Below are 16,009 nucleotides of genomic sequence, written 5' to 3'. Positions count from 1 at the left end.
CTCTGCTGCCATGATTCTGCTTTTGTGCACGCTACTACGTGACTTTATTTTACGAGACTCTGTTTGTGCCTTTCACATGAGAACTGTCTCCTTTCTGCGTTCTCTGCTGTTCCTGAAGTTTAGTCTGAACATGATGTGCAAGGTCGATAAACATGTTCCTTGTTATTCTGTTATGGTCAGATCCTAGCACCTAGACTAAACATGCTAAACACAGCTGCACTGCTGGAAAGCTCATGCTTTGATATTACGGGGATGCATGTTGTTCACACACACTTGGAGAGAGACCTTTCCTTGGAGAAGAGCTATGCTGTTCCTATGATGTAACCCTACCATCTAGGCTCTAAGGTATGGGGTCTGTTGACAAAGCCCAGAGATCTTCCTTTATATAATAAACTAGCAGCCTGTCCCGACGTTGTCCTGGGCTGAAACAGAATGTGTGCAAAGGGTTGTAATAGGCAAGCAAAATTTATTGTAAGATCTGAAATATAATTTTGTGAAACCTTTGTAATGTCCGCTGCTCCGTTCACTCGCCTTAATCCCCGCTTGAGGCCCTGAGCAATTTGTGCAGTGGTAAATGCGAAGGGTGTGATCCCAGCTGGTAGGCTGAGTAGCTTTATCCCTCGCCTGAGCAGTGGAGCAATAAGCGAATCTTGTGTTCCCCGCTGTTAGTGTGAGTGTGTTGAGCTCCCGCCTGAGCACCGTAGCCATGCAACGGGCCATGAAGCCTTGCCCATTGGTGTTTGGCCATGCTTCTGAAAGCCTTGCCTATTGGTGTTTGGCCACGCCCCTGTGACAACGTCGACGAGGCGCGCCCGTGAATACCGCACTCATTCAAGTTTTGGCACGCCCCTCTGACAACGGGCAGGCCCACAACAGTGTTACGTGAATGTTTTTGTTTACAATAGCGTTTTCTTTTCCCCACTGTTAGTGTGAGTGTGTTGAGCCCCCGCCTGAGCACCGTAGCAATGCCGCGGCCCGTGAAGCGTTGGCCATTGGTGTTTGGCCACGCCCCTGTAAGTCATGCCTATTGGTGTTTGGGCACGCCCCTGTGACAACGTCGACGAGGCGCGCCCCGTGAAAGCTGCGCCCATTCAAGTTTTGCCACGCCCCTCTGACAACGGGCAGGCCCACAACGGTGTTACGTGAATGTTTTTGTTTACAATGCCGTTTTCGCTTGTACCACTAATGACGGGGAATGGCACGCCTCGCGCCCCGTGAATGTTGCGCATATTGCTTACCAGTAATGACGGGGATGGCGCGCCGCGCGCCCCGTGAATGCCGCACATATTGCGGTTTGCTGTTTGTCAACGCCCCTCTCACAACGCCCACGCCCACAAGGGAGTCCTGTGAAGGTTTGCTTGCCGCGCCCATTGCTGACAGCACAACGCCCATGCCCACAAGGGACTACTTTACCCCTAAGGTTCTTTTACCTTTGTAATGTATATGGTGGCCACTTGTATAGCCTATGTCCATCTGCTGCAACTGTCCTTTCCAATGCTGCATTGGGTGTTGTGATTGGTCATGTACTTCTTGAGATTACCCGCCTCAAAGGTTTGGGCTCTCTCTTTATAATAGCAGTATGGACTTCACCTTAACAAGAGGAGGGTGGTTAGGCCTTATAGTCCTTATTCCACTGGCTGTATATGATGACATCCCTCTTTATATTCTATGGTATTGTAACAATACTAACTGTTCTAGGTTTATGCATTTTGCTGCTGGTAATGGCTCGTATACTACATTATATAGCACAATAGTCAAATTAACATTTTGAACTATACAGTGACTCTGACAATCCTTATTGTGGACAAGTACGAGTGCGTGAGCAAAGGGTATGTCTTCCTACCACGATTCCTTGTGTTCTAGGTTGTCTAATCATTTGTAGCTTTGTTACTATGTAGGAGAACGAATAGACACTATAGCTGGTCGGGTTTTGGGATTAAGGGTACTAAGGTGGTAGGAGGGTACAATGCCTATACACCGAGGTCCTGTTTTCCTGCGCAAAGTTCTGTGTATGTGCAGAACCCCCGAAACAATATGGTACACATGCTTTTGTCTCAGTTTATCAAGCATATTAACACAAAAAGTGTTGGTCCTGAGAGTAACTATTTTAATTATTCATACAATAAACTTTATCAAAAGCAACAAGAGTAAATACATTCACGTATAATGGAATACATATATTCAATACATAAAGCTAATTTTTAGAACACACCTCTATGTTATGTGTGCATTTACATAGTTACTGTGGGAGTCCTTTCAGGTGAATCTCATAGATGGTGCTTTTCAGTTATCCTAACATTAATGTGAACTTCTCTTACATATGTACACATTATCTGCAGCAGAGATATGCTCACATAGTTTGTGCGTTGAAAATAATCAACACATGCATAGTTAACCTGTCACCTGTCCTGAGAGTCTCCTCTTCAGTGCCCTAATAAAGCAGGCTTGGGTTTGAATCATGCCCTTCAATTAATATTAGTGGGTGTGGAACTTCTACAAAACATGCTGAATTTGGATTGCCTCAGAGCTCCCTCAAATTGATCAGGTAAGGGATCAAATTGTTTAACCAAAAATTGCAGGATTCAAAAAGAGGTTTGATGCCTCTACCTAGCATCTCCCTAACAGCACTGAAATGTATTGAGGTGTAAATATGGTCGATAATATGACTATCAAAGGATACTCACCATGATTCAGACAGCATGTTTAAGTGGTTTCAATTCTCACAGAATTAGGACAAAGAAAGGCACATTTGACACCACTTGCCTGCATGCCTCTTTTTATCTAGGACTCCATGCAGTTACGCTTCAGAGTGGATGGAGTGTATTTGGATTGCAGCTTGCAACTATCAATATGAAACCCACATTTCCTTCAAATTGATGAAAGATTGGTAGTGCAATAAATTTGCGCTGTGGAAGTACTTGCTTTGAACTTACACTCAGAGGATCTTGGCTTATGTTATTTATGTTCAAAGACAGAATGTGGTCTTTGCTGCCAACATAGATCCGGTCCTGATCTTCATCCATCAACAATATCCTGTAGTCCAAAGGGTTCTGGGATATGCTGTAAAATTCAGAAGTCCTTGTTTCCTTGAGCTCTGGAAAAGGAAACAATAACATTTAGCAGGTCCCAATCACTTTGTTTAAGGTAATAAGTAGAATGCAAAACACAAATGACAGCTGAATATGCAACAGCAAATATTTATAATAACAGTAACAATATAACCGATAAGCATTACATGAAATCACCATTCATACAGACAACTTTCAAATTTAGAAAACGCATTACTAAGCAACAACTAAATTATTAAAGTGTTAACATTCTGCTGTGATTCATATCTGATTCAGATTATGCAAATTCTGTAGTGCTACTACTAAAGTATAAGAGCTCTAAATAAAATCAAAATGCACATTAATAGAAGACCAGTGTGCTTTGGTACTGAAGTGAACACCATAGTCTAGGGGATAGGTGTGCATTATGTTGACCACAAGCCTTTCCATTATTTTGCACTTGGGTTTTCGGCTTAGAAATGTCTGCTCCCACTTTTCCGAGCATACACATCTACGACCCACAAATGTTTTCCTCCTTTTTCCATCACTATCAATGTAATATTATGAGTCCACGCCTGACAATTTGGGAATGGCTAAAATGCAAAGGACAGGGAAAAAAACTCATGAAGTGCCATAAATAATGACTAAGGAAAGACTATTTAATATGATTTCTGTTTTATTATGCTTTCACCCGGAGTGAAAGTATACGTACATTGAGTAACCAGGCTCTATGACTATTCATGGAACCAGTCCCCCGATAAAGAGTTCAGAATGCATAACAACCTTTTGTGTCAATCTTGGGTCTGTTGCATTTTGGCCACCTATTTACTGCTAAATGTGACAGAGGTTGCTAGGATTACCTACCTATGTTGCCAATCCAAGTAAGGGATTGCCAGCTCTCCTCAATATCTTTCTTCCTTATATGGGATTTATTATTATTATTATAGTCGGATTTGTAATGTGCATGGCTGCCCCAGCGACCTGGGGCGTCCCAGCGCCCCCAAAGACAATTGAGAGTGAGCGTGGAGGGAAAAAAAGTTACGCCGGGAAGAGCCAGGTCTTTATGGCTTCACGAAACGCAAAATGATTCTGGATCCCTCTGATAGAGACAGGGAGTGAATTCCATAGTTTTGCCGCAAGACTGCAAAAAGGGCAACCTTTGGCTCTAGCTCTTGAGACTCGAGGAATACAGACCAGAGCTTGGTCGGCAGACCTTAAGGTGCGCCGCGGTGCATTGAACGCTAGCAGATTGGCCAGCCCCAAAGGTGCTTTTTGAGTCCGATTCCTGTGGGACACACAGAGTGTTTTAAACTGGATTCGTTTTACGACTGGCAGCCAGTGCAATTTAGGAAGAAAATGAGAAACCAAGCAAAATTTTGGGAGTGCCACAAGAATGCGTGCCGCTGTGTTCTGAATTCTCTGCAGGTGCCTAATACTGGACTTATTAGCACCAAGATAGAGAGAATTACCATAGTCCAGTCTAGATAGCATTGTCTCCTGGACAATGGTTTGACGCACTTTAGGAGGGAAAAACCAAAGAGAGGTTTTAAACCTCTCAGGAGCCCGAAATAGATCCCTGCCACAGGTTTTGATGGAGTTTCGAAGGTAAGACCACTGTCAATCCACACACCAAGGTTCTTTACTGCCTCTTTGGGCAAAGGAGCCGGTTTGAGGCGATCCGGCCAGCACTGCTCGGACCACATGTTCCGGTCCTTCCCGAGCACCAAAACCTCTGACTTACTGGCATTCAACTGCAAGCAGTTTAAAGCCTGTGTTAGGAAATACAATTTGTAAACTACTCGATTATGGTCTAGAAAGTGCACTTACCAAAGAGAAAGAATTACAAGTAGTTAATAAAGTACAAAAGTTGTTGAAAATCACTTTTTCTCCCTAGGTGAAAGGTGTCTGACAGTACATGATACATCAACTGAATTTATTACATTGGAAAAACAGGATTGTTTTATTGCCTCTAGTACTTTCAACCATGCTTAATACGACAGATACTCCAAAGCGTTTGAAATGTACTGTTAGCAAACAATTAACGTTTGACAGCGAACAAGAGGGTATAGGTGTTATTGTTGAGAAATTACCATATTAGATTGGTGTTATGGTTGTTCTCTGAAGTCAAGATCGTAATTATAGCAGACATTGAACATTTGGTAGTCCATACTTTAGGGAATAATGCTAAATGCACAGGATCCATATTATAACCTTACAGGTATTCACTTTCTTAACTTAACAGTTGTCTGTGCGTGGTGTGAATTGTTACCTATTTAGATATCTACAGCAATTATGTAAATTATTACAATAATATAATGTATTAATTTAGACTAATTTATGATAAATATATTCAATATTTATCGTAGTTCTAATGCCTTAATATGGGTGGTGAATGCCATTGCAGCTCTGGATTCAAAATATAGATGTAATATGTGGAGACAGTGTTGTGAGGTGGCAGGGCCCTCTCCAGTCACCACCATTAAAATGAGGCTAGTCACCAGTGACGATAGGCTGCAGCTGCTTCTGTTGTTGGTTTATCACTGGCAGAAGCCTCGCCTGTCACTGGTGCGCATGCCACAATGTGGTAGAGGTTTTCACCTTGCTAGGGCAGTACCACAAATGGAAATTTATGTAACTCGATCTTATGCTGGCTTTGGTGCTTGACTAACACGATTGTGTGATTCTTGGCAATACACTTATCTCCCAGTGCCTCCACTTGTAATAAAAATGGAATACAAAAATGTAAAACCGCTTCTGATGTACACAATGTCAAATTGTCTGCAAGACATCCCATTGATTTACCCACACAATCAAATATACAAGCACATTCCTTACATAATGTTCATTTGCATTCAACAGTGTAAATTAGGTACCGCAATATTTGTTTGTTTGTTACTTTAGAGTAGAAATATTTTAGCATTTTCATTCAAAAGGGGTATACATAGATGTTAGGATTTTATTGTATGTATGTATACCTCCTTCTGCGATTGTGTACATGAACATCTATTTGATTTTTAATCAGAAGTGCATCTGCAAAGTAACAACTCCAGCCTAAATCCAGAGGCAGAGTTACAGAAGTGTGGCATTTGAGTTATTGGGGAATGCTCGAAATTGAAATGACAGCTTCAACATATCTCGCTTCCTAAAACATTGCAGCCATTTGTCACCAGGGTGTCTCATTACTACGAAATGAGCATAAAATGCAGTCACACATTAATACAGTATTTCTCCAAACTATGTATTGTTGAGAAACTGAATACATTTTCATAGCAGTCCATTGAAAACATTCTGAAACGTGTCTCATGTGCTGTAGGAACACATTGCTTGCAGGATTATGGTTGTCTCTGAACAAAGAACCGACTGTGGGAAGTGTGAGGAACAGAAGAGAAGTGTTAATATAGCCGCAAATTGAGAAGCCGGTTCAATACCAGTTTTCTCCACGGATCCTGGCCCAACCCCCTGGCCTTTGTCAGCCTGCAGGAACAGCAGCTCCATGGTGTGAAAGCTGTTTCAGAGGAGGTTTACATTGTATACATCTGAGTGCCTCCTTACACTGGACTGAACCAACCCTTTTATTGCCTTCCAAAGTTGAAATAAAAGGTCCTTAAGTTACCAAATTTCCTGCTGCTTCGAAAAAGGTCCCCGTCAGAAGTTGTCTTGCTGTCTTGTGGCTTTTCGAGCGTCAGACAAAACTTTTTCTGCTTAGTTTGAGTAAAAAGGCATTACCTTGGCCAAATATGTCACTACTTACATGATGTGCCACGAAAATATTTTACAGAGCTTTTAAGCCTATTCATGCGTGTCTGTCATTCTGTGCAAATGCCAAAAACGCAGACAGAATTACAGTAGCCCCAATGTCGGGCTACAGAATGATTTGCAGAAAAGAAAGCTACGCGTCTAATAAGAACATATGCTTTCGATTTTAGCCGTCCGTGCACTGTTGGAGATCAGTAAATGTAATACATTTCACTACTTGATATTTGACAGACATTGTGGTTGGCGTTAACAATCATTGGCAATATTTTCTGCTAGACTTACATTGCTGCCAGGGACATGAAATAAAGTGATCTAGCCAGCTGACTCCTCCTAGATGTTGGTTATGAATGTGGCAAACTTCACAGATGTGCGGTGTCATAAACAGAATAAATGTCTCAATAATCTTAGATTGAGACAAATGCATACTTCTTCCAAATAATACATTAATAGTCTCTCTGCTCCTTCTTCTATGTCTTTCTTTCTCTAGCCCTCTACCCTTCTCTGTGTTTTGTTTGTGTGCATGTAATTACAGAACGTATCTATATATATTTGCATTTTTCCGTGTAGCCTTTTGTATTTTTTATTTTCAGCAGCTGTCTGTATTGGCGTGGTTCTCTGAAAGTTGCAGGCACATAAACTACAGCACGCCTTTTGATGGGACTATGATATATTTTATTAAGCGGCATACACATACCTAGAGGGACTTTTGAAACAGGCATCTTAACAATTAACACCTTAGAATGTCTGTACCATCCTCTTCATTGCTATGCTTAGGAACAAGCTACATAAAATGCTATGCTTCCAGGCATTTATTAGAACTGATACGACAGTAGTGCAGTGTGTAGCCAGGGGGCACATCTACTATTGGAGAAGTGTGGCTCACCGGTTAGAGGCGGCAGACCCAGAAGCAGAGGTCGGCCCGGGACCAGGGTTCAATTCCCGACGCGGCAGGGTACGGAACCAATGTCAGCGGGCTCGATAAATCCCACCTCGGTGCCTCTCTAACCATGGGTCCCACGCTGCAACTCTGGACAATAGCTTGCTTAATCTCCACAACGGCCCCCTCACTGCCGGGATGCCTGGCTTCACCTTGGGGATGCCCAATAGGGACCATCTCACAGGGAAAGCCAGGACGGGTTCCCCAGCAGTACACAGCGCCAAGAAACCCCAGGGTGAACGTGCGCTCTACAAATTCATACTAACATAACATAACTATTGGTACAGAATGTACAGTGTGGCACAGTGACCCAGAGGTTTGAGGGGCCACCAATACACTGATTATTGCCGTATTTTATAATCCAAACAACAGTCAGGGAGCCCACTTCCTTCCTTGCACAAGGCCAAGACACACTGGCAAAGCCAATGAGTATTGCTGAGCGCATGGGGCATTCCACCTTCAGGAGGGTGCAGTGGAGAGATACCTACCGCCTATACACTTCCTCTGGCATTGTGGCACTCTCTTTTGGGCCTGATCATCTGATCACAGTGCTCGAGTTGAATAGTAAGTCAGCTCCTCACTTACCATGAGGGGAATGTGCCAGCGATAGTACACGGGAGAATGCACATAGATTTAAACATGATTCTAGACATGACTGTGGGGCAATGAAACCATCATAGCACAGGAGTACCTGGGTTTGCAATCCAGCCTAGCGTTTCACACAAATGTATGTGCACATACGAATAATCACTCTGTGATATATATAGACAAAGAACTTTAAAAAAGAACACACTTGTGTCAACGGTACAGTGGGTGAATTAAATTTCTTTGTTGTACCATTAATCCCATTTCCTATTTTGTTTCCATACTGTCAAAAGTATCCACAGATTCGGTGCACCAGCATAATCCCCTAGGAAATACACACATGGTGACTGTCCTTTTTTAAGTGAAAATGTGCCCATCCACTCTAGAGCCTCTTGGTACTGGTGGGCAAACACAAAGGACAACACAAGGAAAAAGACAATTAACAGAACATAAAAGTTATGAGGGCTCTTCTGAAAACACGGTGATTGCCCATTCTATGAATAGGTAATGTGACTGCTCCAGAGATTGGGACCTAGATGGTTTAGTGACCACCCCTGTGCATGCCAGACTCATCCTTTGGCTCTTTATGCAACTCGTAGAATTACTGCCTGTAACTTATCGAGTAGACAATAACTGTCTGGGCAGGCAAGGTCAAGCAGTTTATGCAATCAGCAGTTAGACAATATGCATATTGCATATTTAAAAACTGTTTTCTGAGAATTCTGCTCACAAGTTTCTATAAATATGGGGTGTCCCATGGCGCAAATCCACCGATCACTGGATTTAGGAGCTATTAGGGAATCAGTATAAAAGTTTACTCAGGTTAAACCTTTGATCGAGGTTAGTTGGAAGACCTTCAGTCACTTCTGAAGACAGTTCCTCATGCCATCCAGATGTGCATAGAAATCCTACATGGTGAAGAATCTTTCCCTCTAGGGCAGCTCCTATGGTACATTCACATCACACATTCACCTCACACCCTCTATTCAAGGACTTGGAATCTGTGTGTGTGGCAGTGCAACAACATGCGTTTTTGTTCTGTTTTACTGTGCTAACAGTTGCGAGTACTACCTATTGTAACCTTCTATGTGATGTGAGCAAAGGAAGTGTTAGCTGGCACAGTGGTTATGGTTAGACAGATGACATGGAAAATAAACATGCACAGAGCCTTAGTATAAATGTGAGTTCTCTTTAAACTCCTACATCTTGGACTAGACATTTGGAATCAGCTTTATTTATTGATTAAATAAGGCTTTTGCTGCTCTTTCAAAAGCCTTCCCTTTTGGGCTAAACCAAAATCTTCAGTAGGTCAGTTGGATATTTAGATGACATAATAGACTGAGAGTGGCGCTGTATAATTGTATTTTTGGAAAAACTGTAAATTAATTAGAAAATTTGAAAAATCTGCTGATTCGCCAGGTGCTTCTTTTTCAGGAGTTCATGCCTTTTGTTATAAGAATGTTTTTTCCAAAGGACTAATCAGCTTCTCCCAGGTACAATCATTTTCTTGGAAACCAATTAATGTTGTTCACAAATAACTTTGTTTATGCAATGAAGTAGTTTTGCCACTTGTTTTAGGGAAGTGCATTTGATGAAAGACAGATGAATCGTGGTTCACTGCAAAGCAAATGATGGGCCAAAAAGTACCAATGTTGCCTTTGTGCAAATTATCTTTAACAACTTCTACTCCACTGCGATTATTGCTGTCTGCCACTGTGAAGAGTATTTCAGACATGTAAAGAAAGACATAGGAGCATGAAGGGGTGCAGAAATGTAGATGCAGGGAAAAAGCTGCAAAGTGAATAATGGTTAGATTTAATGAGGATTGTTTTGTGAAAAGCATTTGGGGAAATGGTTAGGTGCTGAGAGGTTATGTTCAAGCGATGAATTAGTTAATAGTACAATGCCCAATATTATTAATGGTAATGCAAGAAGATTGTCATGGATTGAACGTGCCATACTCGTTGTTTCCATACTGAACAAGATTACATTTAAATAATAAAAAAAGTGAAAGTGGCTGGCGCTCAGCTACATTTTGCAAAGAACCCACTAGTAAGATGTGTGCGTTCATTTTCTAGCTACTTTTAGAGAGAATGTCAACCTTCCAACCCTCACTAAGAAAATGTATGACAGAAATTGCTGATCATATACATATCATACAAAGAATGCTAGTGACTATCTTTATTGGCGAGATCACGGCACCAAGGAGCTTGGACAGATGAGTCAAAGTGGGTACTGTTGCATTCTATTTTAGTGCTGATATGCATCCTCCAGTGTGTAGAACAGTTGCCACAAACTATTTCCAAAGAGGATCTGTCAAGAAGTAGAGGTGGTGAATATGTTTTTCAAGAAGAACACAAACATGTGGCCTTCAAAGAACAATTTTTCAATCACAAGCAGCTGCTGCATCAACAACCACGCTAGTGCAAGTGTATCAAACTCCCCATGTCAATCAATCAGGGAATTGTGAAGTGCACTACTCACCTGTGAGGGTTTCAAGGCACTGGGGTGGGTTGCAGCTCCGTGTCAGCCGAAGAGCCAGGTCTTGAAGCTCTTCCTGAAAATGTGCAGAGTGGGGGTGTGGCTGATGTTGAAAGGGAGCTCTTTCCAGGTCTTTGCCACGATGTAGGAGAAGGTTCTTCCACCCGTTCTGGCTCTGCAGATGCACAGAGTTTCGGCAAGGGTGAGGTCGGTGGATCAGAGGTTTCTCTTGGGTACGTGGAAGAAGATTCATTCGATGAGATATAGGGGTCCAGTGTTGTGGAGGCATTTGTAGGCGTGGGTAAGTCTCTTGAAGGTTACTCTCTTCTCGACAAGGAGCCAGTAAAGGTCTCACAGGTGTTGGGTGATGTGTTCATGTCGAAGAATGCAGAGGATGAGTCTGGCTGAGGTGTTCTGTATGGTATGGAGCTTGAGGAGCAGGGGTTTGTTGATTCCGGCATCTAGGGCATTTCCATACTCCAGTCTACTGGTTATGAGTGCGTAGGTGATGGTCTTTTTTGATTCACGGGCCATCCATTTGAAAGTCTTGCGAAGGATGCAGAGGGTGTTGAAGAAGGTGGAGGCAACGGTGTTGATCTGTCAGGTCATGATGAGGGAGAAGTCGAGTGTGATGCTGAGGTTCTGGGAGTGGTCCATCGGGGTGAGGTAGCTACCGAAGGGGGTGGGCCACCAGGTGTTGTCCCATGCAGAGGACCCGCACTTATGTCGTCTCCGAGTTCAGCTTCAGGCAGCTGCTGCTCATCCAGGATGCAACGTCCTACATTCTTCCAGGAAGCTGAGTCTGGTGGTGTGGGGGTCCTTGGTGAGAGAGAGGATGAGCTGGGTGTCATCGGTGTAGGATACTATTCTGATTCCATGTTGTCAGACAATGGCAGTGAGGGGGGCCAGGTAAATGCTGAAGAGCGTGTGGCTGAGCGACGATCGCTAGGGCACTCCGCAGTTGATCTCTGTGGGTTCAGAGAGAAAGGGCATGAGTCGGATTCTTTGGGTTCTGCCGGTGATGAAGGAGCGGAGCTAGTCAAGGGCGGCTCCCTGTATGCCAGCATCATGGAGGCTGGCAGTGAGAGTGAGGAGGGAGATGTGTCGAAGGCTGAATAGAGGTCAAGCAGGATCGGAGCAGCAGTGTGGCCTTGGTTGAGGAGGGTGCGTATGTTGTCTGTGGCGGCGAGTAGGGCAGTCTCAGTGCTGCAATTGCTGATGAATCCTGATTGGAATGGGTCGAGGATGGAGTTCTCTTCAATGAAGTTTGTTAGGTGGGCATTGATGATCATCTCTGTGAATTTGGCAGTGAAAGGGAGGAGAGAGATGGGTCGGTAGTTCTTCAGGTCCGTCGGATCTTCTGAGGGCTTCTTGAGGAGGGACTGAACTTCTGCGTGTTTCCAGTCGTAAGGGAATGTGCCTGCTTCGAAGATGGCGTTGATGGTGCGTCGTAGCTTATGTGCAATGTCGGCTCTGCGGAAGATGTGCAGAGAGCAGGGGTTCATGGGGCATCCTGAGTGAATGCCTTTTATGGACAATGCAGTCTCTTCAGTTGTGACTAGGGTCCAGGAGGAGATGGTAGACTGGCTGTCATTGCTTGGGGGAGGAATGAGTTCGGTGTCTATAGTCTGTTAGCTGAACCTGTCGTCGCAGGATCTTATTTTCAGGTGGAAGTAGGAGCTGAGTTTGTTGCAGAGGTCCTGGGAGGGTGTGACGTCCGTGGCTTCGCTGGGGGGCTTGGTGAATTCCTGAATGATGCTTAAGTGTATGTAGGGATGTTTAACAAGTGGAGGATTTTGACTAAGCCCGGGTGGGTAACTACGGTCTGCCAGCATAGTTTAAGTAGTTTTGCCTACTCCACGCTCTGTTGTGAATGCAGAGTTTAGGCAAAACTACGACTCCGTGGCGGAGCGCAGTTAGCCTTCCCCTCCACCCTCCCAAAGTAATTGTAAAGTAATTCAAAAGGCGCTACCTGCTGTGGCTGCCTCCTCCTTGCCATGACCGCTCTCCTTCCTTGTCATCCTTCTTCACTGATAACCCCTACGTTGTACGTCTTGTGAGTGCTCATGCGCACGCACAAGACGTACAATTTAGGAGGTTATCTAAGGAGAAGGACGGCGAGGACGAGGAAGGGGAGCGGTCATGGGGAGGAGGAGGCAGCCACAGCAGGTAAGTGCCTTTTTAAATACTTTATAATTATTTTGGGTGGGGGGAGGATGCGAAGCGAATTACCATGGAGTTGTTTTCCAGCTCCATGGAACTTCGTGGTGAGGCACTACACCTGCTCCGCCCATGGTTAATTTTGACATCCTCACTGGCTAATGTACTCCTTCTATCTGTTAACATCAGAATGGAACAATTTTGGTTTTCTGCAAATGGCAAAAATGAGGAAGGAGATTTCACTTGAGCAATTCAGTACATTTCTGCCAAGTTATAGGACTTTACGTTCCAAAGAGATTACTTTATTTCTACATCTTTAACCTTCTTCCTGTTTCCTTGCTAGTGTATAAGGCTGGAATTTGGATATTACAATGAGCCCTCCTGCCATGCTGCCGGCAGATTCATAACTCTATGAATAAACACATTAGGCGCTTAATGTGCCGTGACATCAGACTGCAACGTGTGATGGAGTCATAAACATGTCATGAAAAAGCGAGTCTATGTATTCAGGAATTATAAATGTCTTTATTACAGTCTTTCGTTCCATTTAAATAAACTAAGGTAACAGATGTGATTTACACTGTATTGATGTTTTCATTATGACTTACTCCCAAACATTTCCTAGGAGCCTAGGGAGCTATAAAATTAAACCATAGCTTAACTAATTGATTCATACATATTTTGCTTCCATCTCTTTCTTTTCTCAGATATTAACAAGTTATTTTTTTTCATTTCAAGGGCATTTGTAAAAAACGTTATTAAAAGTGTTATACTTGAATAAAGTGCAGAATTATTTTTAATGTTGATAAACTCTATTAGTGGTAATAATAATTTTTCACCTTAATGAAATACCCATGTATACTAATGTATAACCAATACCTCAAATACATGAATTGAACCTTTGTTAATCTGTCCTGGTTAAGTTACACAGATTCACTGTCTTCAAAGCATCTGCCCAAGCATGCATTTTAAAATGATGTTGCATGTGAATTTTTAATCTGATAATTTGTGTGACTTCTGTGTATTTAATCTGAAGATGTGTGTCAATGTGTTTGTGTGGGTCTGTGTTTAACCTGATGTTCTGCATGCATGTGTATGTGTGATTACTCTGAGGATATGTGTGTATATCATTAATGTCTATTGTAAATCAGTACACTATCAAAAATGCTAGTATTGGTTAACTCTTAGTTGGTCACTATTACTTCATTCCATAACAGATGTTTGTGGAAATCACAGAGTTCTAATAAAGAACTAGAATGCTCATCAAGCTCACATATTGTGCATGCACTAGGACACATGTGACTAGAGGAGACTAATTTGGAAATCATTCACATTTCTGTGTAGAAGGCTCTATGTAGATATGAAAATAGTTCTCTTTCTTGGCTGTTACAGGTTTCTCATCTAATTGAGTTCCTGAAGAAATTCCTTTAATTTTGTTTGTATTATATATGTTTAAAGTGGTACATGTCCTTTGTAGTCCATGAAAGGGATTTACAAAGTTTCTTCTTTTAAAATACTTCTATAGTATAAACTCGACTTAAAAAATACCATCATACACAAATATCACACCAAAATAATGCGATATTAAAGATCGAGTTTACTAATTTGCAATGTAAATTCTAAAAATATAATTTCTAAACTACTTAAGTACTATATATCGTGATTATAAAAGGTAAGTATACATTTAACACTATTTAAAAATAATTTACAAAAGATTAACATATATTTATAGATTTAAATGTACATATATATGTATGTGTGTGTGTGCATGTTTATATATATATATATATATGTATGTGATGCAGTGTGCGCAACGAAATTCGTTTTATGTATTTAAATGTTTACTTACCTGTAAAACTCCGTAATCCATACATTATTTCCCCCCACCCTGCCCCTCCTCCTGCCCACGTCACCGCCCTATAGAAACACCTACTGCCGACCGTTACTGATATATATATATATATATATATATATATATATATATATATATATATATATATATATATATTGTTGTTGGTACAAGCTCTGAGTGATCGCCTTATGACGGTAGGAGCATTGATTTGCAGTATATATATATATATATATATATATATATATATATATATATATATATATATATATATATATATATATATATATATATATATATATATATTCCAAAAATAAAGGTAAGATATTGAAAAACGTAAGTAAAAAATATTTATATATACTAGGTAATATATAATTAAATACAGTTAATTTATTACAAATATTAAAACAAATAATAATACAAACTAAAATTGCAACATATATATAACACATTTATAATAACCAATTAAAATCAATCACAATTATACAATTTAAGTAATAATAATTAAAACTTAAAACACAATATTCAAATTAATATTTCTAAGTTACTAAATAAAATTGAAATATTAAATTACAACAAAAATATACTGGAAAATGAAATCACCCAAAAAATATTAAAACATAGCAACAATTTAAATGAAAAGATAGCAAAATTCTAAAATACTTTATAAAAATAGATATATCTCCAGCAGACATGGAAAATGATTTAAACATTACATCCAAAGTAGCAACAATACAAATAAATATCAAACAATTAAACCGCTTTAAAATACAAATTAAACTAAAAAAATAAATAATCATAGTATCATTCTAAATTCAACAAAAAAGTCAAAAAATTTTACATTTTGAAGAATAAAATGTACCACTCCCTCTTCAACCCAAAAACAGTATGGAAAATATTGCACTTTAGAAGAGTAAAAACTATTATTACCACTCTAATGTAGGCAACAAAAGGGCAAGCAACCGAAGTAACAGTAAAGAAAACATCGGGCTTTTGAGGGGTGGCATTTACTACACCCACTCCGACCTAAGCAGCAGTAGGGAAAGAGTTGGACTTTGGAGGGGTCAGCTGTACTAATCCACCCCACTCCAATTTAAGCAAAATTGGTGAAAGTACTGAACTTTGGAATTGTAAGATTTACTATTCCCATTTTAACCTAACCAACAATAGTGAAAGTATTGGACTTTGTAGGGG

At 41.1% G+C, this 16,009-nt stretch overlaps 1 protein-coding gene across 1 annotated transcript in view; it reads right to left on the bottom strand.

Moving 5' to 3' along the window:
* The window catches only part of SEMA3C (semaphorin 3C), a 598,500-nt gene that overhangs the window by 337,210 nt on the left and 245,281 nt on the right, over window positions 1-16,009 (bottom strand). The window contains exon 3 of the mRNA XM_086919828.1: window positions 2,934-3,094. Within this exon, the coding sequence (XP_086775954.1) occupies window positions 2,934-3,094 (161 nt within the window). The remainder of the gene's footprint in view (window positions 1-2,933; window positions 3,095-16,009) is intronic.

This window comes from Lissotriton vulgaris, chromosome 1_1, assembly GCF_964263255.1.
Source record: "Lissotriton vulgaris chromosome 1_1, aLisVul1.2, whole genome shotgun sequence".
NCBI classification, from domain to species: Eukaryota; Metazoa; Chordata; class Amphibia; order Caudata; family Salamandridae; genus Lissotriton; species Lissotriton vulgaris.
The sequence above is the reverse complement of the archived record's forward strand: the minus strand, read 5'-3'. Positions and strand labels throughout refer to the sequence as shown.